The sequence below is a fragment of the Lissotriton vulgaris genome, chromosome 12 (assembly GCF_964263255.1).
Source record: "Lissotriton vulgaris chromosome 12, aLisVul1.2, whole genome shotgun sequence".
Classification (NCBI taxonomy): Eukaryota; Metazoa; Chordata; class Amphibia; order Caudata; family Salamandridae; genus Lissotriton; species Lissotriton vulgaris.
Genome location: NC_141700.1, coordinates 800,658,161 through 800,668,733, shown reverse-complemented (window position 1 = coordinate 800,668,733; position 10,573 = coordinate 800,658,161). Strand labels below are relative to the sequence as shown.

At 53.6% G+C, this 10,573-nt stretch overlaps 1 protein-coding gene across 1 annotated transcript; it reads left to right on the top strand.

The window, feature by feature from the left end:
- The first annotated feature begins 226 nt into the window (after positions 1 to 226).
- LOC147678775 (serine/threonine-protein kinase SBK1-like) lies at positions 227 to 9,719 on the top strand. Its single transcript, XM_086946636.1, has 3 exons — positions 227 to 386; positions 1,621 to 1,823; positions 9,015 to 9,719. The coding sequence occupies exons 1-3, from the start codon at positions 227 to 229 to the stop codon at positions 9,717 to 9,719; spliced, it is 1,068 nt and encodes a 355-aa protein (XP_086802762.1).
- Positions 9,720 to 10,573: the final 854 nt, after the last annotated feature.

Here is a 10,573-nt window from a genome sequence, read left to right as displayed (position 1 = left end):
GGGCTCTGAGAGTCAGTCTGAGGGTGGTGGGGTCCCATGGGGGGGGCTCTGAGAGTCAGTCTGAGGGTGGTGGGGCCCTTCAGGGGCTCTGAGACTCAGTCTGCGGGTGGTGGGGCTCCATCCGTAGAGGGGCCCCTGCGGGGGCTTTGCGAGTCACTGACTTCAGTTTGATGCCTCTATTTGCAGTGTTTCTGGCCCCAGGGCCCCGCGTGCAGCTGGGGGCCCCATGGACCCGCCCCATGACACCGAGTCCCTCCTGAAGGAGCTGATGAAGGTCATCGCCCGGACCACGGACACGTTGGACATCGGGCAGCGCTTCGAGGTGGAGCAGAGGCTGGGCCAGGGCACCTACGGGAGGGTGCTGCGCGCCCGGCACCGCGAGTCCGGTAAGTCCGCCACACCCTGGGGCCAGGGGTCTTCAATCATGCGCAGCGATGCCCTCCTGCGTGTCTGCCTGCATTCCTTCCTGACTCATCACTGCACCCACCGGGGGCATTGGGCGGGAACAGCGCCCCCCAGAGGTGGGCCGGGCACTGGGGAGGTAGAGGCTAATGCTAACAGGTGCATGGAGGGGGCCTCACTGGGGTGGTGTAGGGGGGCTTTGAAATGTGCTCTCTTCTTCCCCTTGGAGGCCAGCAGCTGAGGTGTAGGTTTGCTAGAGGTAGCCAAGCTCTGAAGTGTGCTCTCTTGTCCTCATGAGCTGAGGGGAGAGGTCAGTGACGAGGCAGTGGTAGTCCAGTTCTGCAGTGTGCTCTCGTCTTCCTCCAGGGAGGCCAGCAGCTGAGGTATAGGGTTTGCCAGAGGTAGCCAAGCTCCAGAGTGTGCTCTCTTCTTCCCCGTGGAGGCCAGCAACTGAGGTATAGGTTTGCTAGAGGTAGCCAAACTCTGGAGTGTGCTTCCTTCTGCACCATAGGAGACCATCAGCTGAGCTATAGGGTTTGTTAGAGGTAGCCAAGCTCTGAAGTGTGCTCTCTTCTTCCTCCTAGGAAGCCAGCAGCTGAGGCATAGGGTTTGTTAGAGGTAGTCAAACTCTGAAGTGTGCTCTCTTCTTCCCCCTTGGAGGCCAGCAGATGAGGTATAGGTCTGGGTGAGGTAGCCAAGCTCCAGAGTGTTCTCTCTACTCCTTGGAGTCCACCAGCTGGGGTATAGGGTTTCTAGAGGTAGCCACGCTCTGCATTGTGCTCTCTTCTTCCCCCTTGGAGGTCAGCAGCTCCGGCATAGGTCTAGATGAGGTAGCCAAGCTCTGAAGTGTGCTCTCTTGTCCTCATGAGCTGAGGGGAGAGGTCAGTGACGAGGCAGTGGTAGTCCAGTTCTGCAGTGTGCTCTCGTCTTCCTCCAGGGAGGCCAGCAGCTGAGGTATAGGTTTGCTGGAGGTAGCCACGCTCTGCATTGTGCTCTCTTCTTCCCCCTTGGAGGCCAGCAGCTGAGGTATAGGTTTGCTAGAGGTAGCCAAGCTCTGAGGTGTGCTCTCGTCTTCCTCCAGGGAGGCAAGCATCTGAAGTATAGGTTTGCTAGAGGTAGCCAAGCTCTGCAGTTTGCTCTCCTGTCCCCAGGAGCTGGGGGCAGAGGTCAGCGGCATGGTGGTAGTCCAGTTCTGAAGTGTGTCCCTTCCTCCTCCAGGTTCAATGATGGCTCTGAAGTTACTGAGAAGGAACCAGATAAAGAGGAAGGCCTTCCTGCGGGAGCTCTGCATCTCGCTGCTGCTGTCGACTCACCCCTCCATCATCAGCACCTACCGGCTCTCCTGCCACACACCCTACCACTACGTGATCGTGCAGGAGCTGGCCGCCGCGGGGGACCTGCACTCCTGCGTGGATCCCAAGGTAGGGGCAGCCTCGGCTGTGTTGAAACCAGGCCTCAAACTCCAGAAACTGCTGAGGGACAGTAGCATTAGGTTGCGAAGGAGGGGGCCCTTGGGGTAGGGCTCTTCAAACTTTTTAATACTCCCCCCCCCCCCAGTGGCAAATCAAAGCACCACCCCCTCAGAAACGTTCACAATGATTGTATTAAATTGCCAATGTTTAAATATGTTTAGACTTATTAACGCATTGCATGTAAGTTCTGTTACCATTTTAAACAAGCATTTACAATGCAATGGTTTTGCCTTTGGAAAAGTTATTGGCATTGTAAATGACAACATTTGTATTTATGTGTTGGTTTTGAAAACAGATAAATAAATGGCATTGTCATTTACATTGGCATTAGCTTAATCTCTACAGTCACTCTACACTCTCTAGCACTCCCTAGAACTCCCTACTCACTCTGCACTCTCTAGCACTCCCTAGCACTCCCTACTCACTCTGCACTCTCTAGCACTCCCTACTCACTCTGCACTCTCTAGCACTCCCTACTCACTCTGCACTCTCGAGCACTCCCTAGAACTCCCTACTCACTCTGCACTCTCTAGCACTCCCTAGCACTCCCTACTCACTCTGCACTCTCTAGCACTCCCTACTCACTCTGCACTCTGCACTCTCTAGCACTCCCTACTCACTCTGCACTCTCTAGCACTCCCTACTCACTCTGCACTCTCTAGCACTCCCTACTCACTCTGCACTCTCTAGCACTCCCTAGAACTCCCTACTCACTCTGCACTCTCTAGCACTCCCTAGCACTCCCTACTCACTCTGCACTCTCTAGTACTCCCTAGCACTCCCTACTCACTCTGCACTCTCTAACACTCCCTAGAACTCCCTACTCACTCTGCACTCTCTAGCACTCCCTACTCACTCTGCACTCTCTAGCACTCCCTACTCACTCTGCACTCTCTAGCACTCCCTACTCACTCTGCACTCTCTAGCACTCCCTACTCACTCTGCACTCTCTAGCACTCCCTACTCACTCTGCACTCTCTAGCACTCCCTAGCACTCCCTACTCACTCTGCACTCTCTAGCAATCCCTACTCACTCTGCACTCTCTAGCACTCCCTACTCACTCTGCACTCTCTAGCACTCCCTACTCACTCTGCACTCCCTATGCACTCTGCACTCCCTATGCACTCTCCACTCCCTATGCACTCTCCACTCCCTATGCACTCTCCACTCCCTATGCACTCTCCACTCCCTATGCACTCTCCACTCCCTATGCACTCTCCACTCCCTATGCACTCTCCACTCCGCACTCCCTATGCACCATCCACTCCCTATGCACTCTCCACTCCCTATGCACTCCCCACTCCCTATGCACTCCCCACTCCCTATGCACTCTGCACTCCCTATGCACTCTCCACTCTGCACTCTATGCACTCTGCACTCCCTATGCACTCTCCACTCTGCACTCCCTATGCACTCTGCACCCCATATGCACTCTGCACTCCCTATGCACTCTGCACTCCCTATGCACTCTCCACTCCCTATGCACTCTCCACTCTGCACTCCCTATGCACTCTCCACTCCCTATGCACTCTGTGCTCCCTATGCACTCTCCACTCTGCACTCCCTATGCACTCTGCACTCCCTATGCACTCTGCACTCCCAATGCACACTCCACTCTGCACTCCCTATGCACTCTCCACTCTGCACTCCCTATGAACTCTGCACTCCCTGTGCACTCTCCACTCTCCACTCCCTATGCACTCTGCACTCTATGCACTCTGCACTCCCTATGCACTCTCCACTCTGCACTCCCTATGCACTCTGCACCCCATATGCACTCTGCACTCCCTATGCACTCTGCACTCCCTATGCACTCTCCACTCCCTATGCCCTCTGCACTCCCTATGCACTCTCCACTCTGCACTCCCTATGAACTCTGCACTCCCTGTGCACTCTCCACTCTCTATGCACTCTGCACTCCCTGTGCACTCTCCACTCCCTATGCACTCTCCACTCTGCACTCCCTATGCACTCTCCACTCCCTATGCACTCTTCACTCCCTATGCACTCTGCTCTCCCTATGCACTCTCCACTCCCTATGCACTCTGCACTGCCTATGCACTCTCCACTCTGCACTCCCTATGCACTCCCTATGCCAGAGGTCTTCAAACTTTTCCAGGTTGAGCCCCCCCAGCTGAATTCCCCCAGATGTTGGGGCCCCCCACCACCCGACAGAAACCTTGGGAATCCGGCACACCACATGATCGACTGCCACGCGCACACCACAGGCCATATCCGGCAAACAATGCTCAACACAACAAGAGTGCCTAGCAAACTGCAGGCCTGTGAGTGGGTGTGACGAAACGACAGAGGCATACCAGACAGCTCAAAACTCAATCCTCCAAGACAAAATGTGCGCAAATTCTCCCCACTAGGATGCCCTGCCTTACACAGTACACAGATCAACAACAACACCACCAACATGAATGTGACGGGTGTGCCGGTGCCCAGCCACACCTAGACTCTCAATCTGTGGGTGGATCCCTGCCACTGCCATCCTCAGGCTGTGCTCCACATCCAGTTCTAAACGGTACCTAGTCTTCAACACCGCAAGTGCTGAGAACCCAATCTCACAAACTCCCCAACAAATAAACAAATACATTGTAGGATGTAAAGCACCATCCACAAGTGAACCAAAGGGAGGACCGCCGTGATGAACCCACTATAGGGAACACACCATGGGTGCTTCACCAAGCGGAACCCAAAACATGGAACCCGACCTTGCCCATGGGGGCCCCGCATTCAAGTAGCAGCTGGACGTCACGCAAAATGTCACACGCATGATGCATAGATCCCACACATGAGCACACATAGAATACAGAACAGTAACACATAGGCAAGGGAGCAGCCAAACAATTCAAATACCTTCCACTCTGAACCACAGCTCTCATGGCACCAAGAAAGCAAAGGAAGTCATCACAACCCTCCCCATCCATCATGTACACCTTGTCATCCACCAACTCCCCCACCATTCATTCCGTCCCTCCATCTGAGCCCCATCCACATCCAAACCCCTTCAACCACTTGCAAACCCATCCACCTTCCATCCCTCCATCCATCATCTCACCTCTCCATCCCTCCATCCACCCCCTCACCCATACATCCTTCATCCATCCATCCATCCATCCCTTCACCCAATCTATCCCCTCACCAATCCATCCACTCTTCCACCCATCCATCCATCCAACCATTCACCCAAGCTATCCTCCCACTCATCCATCCACTCCTCCACTCATCCATCCACTCCTCCACTCATCCATCCACTCCTCCACTCATCCATCCACTCTTCCACCCATCCATCCATCTATCCATCCACTCATCCATCCAACCACCCACCCTCTCACCCATCCAGCCATCCCCCCACCCACTCATCCATCCACCCAGACACTCATCCGTCCACCCACTCAACCCCCCACTCATCCATCCACCCATCCATCCCGCTCTCCACCCCCCCACTCATGCATGCACTCTCTGACCCATCCATCTCCATGCTCCTCTCCTCACCCATCCATGCACACACCTGCCCATCCACTCTGCCAATCATTCATCCATGTCATCACTCATCCATCCATCCTCCCCCTCTCTCTCCATTCCCCCCTCACCCAGCCACCCATCCCTCCATCCACCCTTCACCCATCCACCCACGAATCCATCCATTGACCACTCATCCACCCCTTCACTCCTCCATCCACCCCCCCGTCCTTCCACCCTCCTCAATCACCCATCCATCCTCACATCCACCCCTTCACTCATCTATCCATCCATTCATTCATTCATTCATCCCTTCACCCATCAATACATCAAACCATCCATCACCTCTCTCATCCATCCACTCACCGACTCGTCCACCATCCACCCCCATCGATCCATCCACCATTTCACTGATCCATCCACCCCTCCACCCATCCATCTACCCTTCCAACCATACACACATCATCCACTCCCATCCATCCATCCACTCATGCATCCATCCTCTCTCACACCATCCATTCACCCCTTCACTCACCATCCATCCACCCCCCCACCCATACATCCACCACTCCACCCTCACACCTTTTATGATTCAAATTCGAATCTGCAGACCAACATCCCTGAACACTGGGTGCCCACACAAAGATCCTCATGAGTTGAGGACCGCAGACCAGAGCCCACTGTCCCGATTCATGGCCAAACCCGGATTGCAACCTCTCCCTCCCTTCCCAAAATAACTGAAGGACTCCCGCCCCCCCCCCCAACTCCCCCTCACTCCCACCCCCTTGAAAGGCTGGGGCCCTGGACCAGAGCCCACCCTGCCCGTGCCTCAAAACCTCTGCGAAACCTTCTCTCCCTTCTGGGAAGAGCTAACTCTCCCAGGAGACAATTAATTCACAGAGCTGACAGCTTCAGCTGCAGTGGGAGGCAAGGGGTCTCCTCTGCTAAAACTGAAAGCGTGTCTGTTTGTTTGCTTTCGTTTTTAGCAGAGGAGACCCCTGCCTCGCACGCAGTCGAAGGTGTCGACTCGTGAATTGGCCCCCTCCTGGGAGAATCACCCAGACAAAGAAACGGGCACAAAGGGAAGATCGAAGTGGAGCCCGCGCCCCCCCTGGGATGGCGCCGCGACCCCCTGGGATGGCGCCGCGACCCCCCAGGGGGGCGCGCCCCACAGATTGAAGAACCCTGCCCTATGCACTCTCCACTCCCTATGCACTCTGCACTCCCTATGCACTCTCCACTCCCTATGCACTCTCCACTCCCTATGCACTCTCCACTCCCTATGCACTTTCCACTCCCTATGCACTCTCCACTCCCTATGCACTCTCCACTCCCTATGCACTCTCCACTCCCTATGCACTCCCTATGCACTCTCCACTCCCTATGCACTCTCACTCTCCACTCCCTATGCACTCTCAACTCCCTATGCACTCTGCACTCCCTATGCACTCTCCACTCTGCACTCTCCACTCCCTATGCACTCTCCACTCTCCACTCCCTATGCACTCTCCACTCCCTATGCACTCCCTCTACACTATGCACTCTGCACTCACTACTCTGCTCACTCACTACTCTGCTCACTCACTCTGCACTCACTACTCTGCACACTCACTTTGCACTCTGCACTCACACTCTGCACTCAATTTTACCAAATACTGAGGAGAGGGGACTGCCTGGAGTGTGCTTATGTGGAGAGAGAGGCCGCCTGTCTGAGTTAAAACACCCCGTCAATTCTGCTCCACGTAGCCTGGGGGGGGGGGGGGCAGGAACGGTTAGACTGACAGCGGGAGGGGGGGCGGGAACGGACAGAGGGAGGGGGGGGTCGGGAACGGGATAAAAACAAAAGCAAACAGAAAAAAGACATTAAGAGCGAAAACGTCAAAATACGTAAACTTACAAAGTGAAAACACATTTATAAACAAAATGCTCCTTACCTGATTGCCTCGTGGGAACTCGAATCTTGCAGCCAACTCCAACAACAAACACTTGTAAAAAGAAGAAAACAGGCCGACTCAAAAAAAAAATAACACACACCCACCGCTGCGATGATGATCAGAAGTGGGTGGAGAGGGAAAAAATCGCGGGAACGCCCCCGAATCAGGTCCGGCCTTGACGGACAGATCCGGCTCCCAATGGCTAGCCTCCATTTATGGAGCTAGCCAATGGGAGTCGGGGGACGTTCCTATAGCCAATATTGTAAACATTAGATTTCGCCTGCGCGAACTGCTTGCGCAGATTGCCAGGTCGAAACCTAAAAAGCAATCAAATACATGATTGCAAAACATACTGTTCCGGCCAGGCGGGCCTTGCTAACGTGTAAAAGTATCCACAGTGTGATTATTAGAAATGGGGGTGGAAGTTTGAAGAATATTTGGAGTCCCTTCCCCTTTGATACCTTCTCCCAGCCAGGATTTAAATGACAGAAGATGCTAGTGCTGGCCCATGACAGAGCGGCTCACTGCGGCTCATTTTATTCCACTGAAACCAAAACACTTATCTGTATCAGGCCAGCAGCTGCTCCCCTTCTCTGGGTTCACCCTAGGGGGGTCCTCCCCTAGTTTGAAGACCCGCTGAATTAGGGGAATATTCTAAGGCTTTCTGCAGGAGTTCTAAAAAGGGATTTAACCGCGCATGTTCTACTTACCATGGAAGGACACTCAACAACCATACTACGGGCACATTTATAAAGGATTCAGGCAGCGCAGCGAACCATCTTTCTGGGATGGTTGAAAGGGCAGACAAGCCCCATATTCCAGGGGTAGTAAGCGCTATATAGATGCAATTACAATACAACACAATATTAACACAATGTGCTGCCTGGGCCAACGCAGGCACCCCCGCACCATGCTGCAAGGGCGCCTGCGTTGTAAGCAGGATTATTTTCATGGAGAAAGGGACACCTTCCTGCACAAACACAATCCATTGAGGCATTTCCTCTTTCTAGGTTTGCTGCAGAATGCAGTGCAAATAGAAAGAGGGAAAGAGTAGGAGAAATACAGATGTTCCTCCTCATTGTGCCTCATCTGGGCCGGCACAGAATTTGTACGCATTCACAGGTCTACTAGGAAATGTAAATCTGTGAATGCAGCAAAACCCCTGGATGGATGCGTGTGAACATCTGTGCTTCACCCATGGAACGCCTCCAGGGGGAGAGTAACGCAACACAGCGATGTGTTCTGCATTGCGTTACCCAGAATTATCAAACGACTCAATGTGGCCCTGCATAGCTTGATAAATCTAACTTGCTAGTTGCATCGCCCTTGCGTGGCAGAAGGACGACACAACTCATTTAAAAAAAAATTCCCATAGGTGCCTCTGCCCCTATGGTTAGCGCCGGTGTTCCACATTTTCTATTGCTTCCATCGGAACTCATGACACTTCCGTCACACGAGTGCTTCTATCTATCTTCTGTCATTTATAATGTCCGCTCTTATTGAGTGCTATAAATAACTGTAGCCAATTTCCCTTGCCTCAAAGCCGAATGATTTGTGCAACCATGAATATATTTTGTCTGATGGACAGGGAAGTCCAACACAACCCATTTGAACAGCAGTCCACTGGGGGAGGGGTTCACCAGTATCTTTGCTCCTTGTAGAACAAGGCATCCCATTGTTGGCATCCATCAGTCCGTCATCTTGTATAACTGGCTTCTCTCCTCTCTGGCACAGGTTGGCATGGCGGAGGAGAAGGTGAAGCGCGTGGCCAGGCAGCTGGCTTGTGCCCTCGAGTATATGCACGACCGCTCGCTGGTGCACCGGGACGTGAAACCGGACAATGTCCTGCTGATGGACAGGGAGTGTCACGACGTGAGACTCAGTGACTTCGGCCTGACGCGGCTGGAAGGCTACTCCGTGGCCTGCACCTCACGAATCATCCCATACATGGCCCCTGAGTACTGCCAGCTCAAGAGGCACCAGACCCTGGTCATGCAGCCCAGCCTAGACGTGTGGGCCTTCGGGGTTCTGCTCTTCACCATCCTCACCGGGCACTTCCCGTGGACCCAGGCGCTGCCAACGGACAGAGAGTTCAAGGCCTACATGGTCTGGCAGGACCTGGCCGACGACAGCTTCATGCCACCCTTGTGGAGGAGGCTCACCCCGGTCGCCAGGCAGATGTTCAGCCGACTCCTGGCCCTCTCCTCTGCCTGGCGGCTGTCCGTGGAGGACATTGGGAGATACCTGGACACCCCGTGGAAGGTGACCAGTCTCCCCAGTAACGCGGTGGGGAGTGTCAGCAGCGCGGAGGAGGACAGCAGCCCGGCCATGTCTGAGGACCCCGAAGCTCCCCAGGTACCCCATGAGGCCAGTGCCCTGTACCTACGGACAGAGCTGCACACGTGGCTCTCCGTGGGAGCAGAGGTGGAACTCACATGAGCAGGAGACACCACTGTGACGCAAGGTAAGCTTCTGAGTATCTGTGCGCGGTATAAATTGATTTAACATAACATAACAAGTAGGAAAATGAAGCTTCATTCAACTATTAAAAACACCTCCATGCACCAAAATACCCATTGAACAGGCAGCTTCTGCAGGGCGGGGAATACCACTGTTTCACTGACGCCATCAGCGACCACCCCTGGGCGTGAAACCAACATATGGGCGTCCGTGATGTCATCACTGTGAGCCAGGAGAGTCGAGCATGATTGGTGCTGGGTTAACAAAGGGGCTTAAGACGTCACATTACCCTTTGGCATTTTCAGAGATGTTTTGCTAGGACAAGGCTATCAAAGAGTGTTGTTTCATCCTTAACCCAGTGCTGCAGGTGGCCCATCCAGAGGGCCATGACACGCCAGCCTCATCTTCTATTCTGGTCGAGCGGAATGACCACGGTCTGGGCGTCTGTCCATCCTCCTCTCAGGAAGGCCAGCCATGCCTCCTGAAGGCTTGTTCTTCAGTCAGAGCCTTCTGAACCAGCATCGCGAGTGCTCAACTCAAACTCCTCCCCTTGGCGTGCTTACACCTCAAAGCGCTCTCTTCTTTCACAGCCTGTAGTACTACTACCTGTAACTCCCTGTGCCTTGGGCGCTTTTCCTGTCCTTGTGTGTAGTGATATGGATGTGAATGTCTGAGTATGAATTTGATTGTATAAAAGGTATGTTTGGATGTATGAGTGGATCTAATTTATTGTCCGGTTTGAAGTGTTTTTGCGTGTCCTAGTTTTTAGACTAATTTTGTATGTTTCTGATTATGTATATTTTTTCCAAATGTTATGTATTGTACAAATGGAA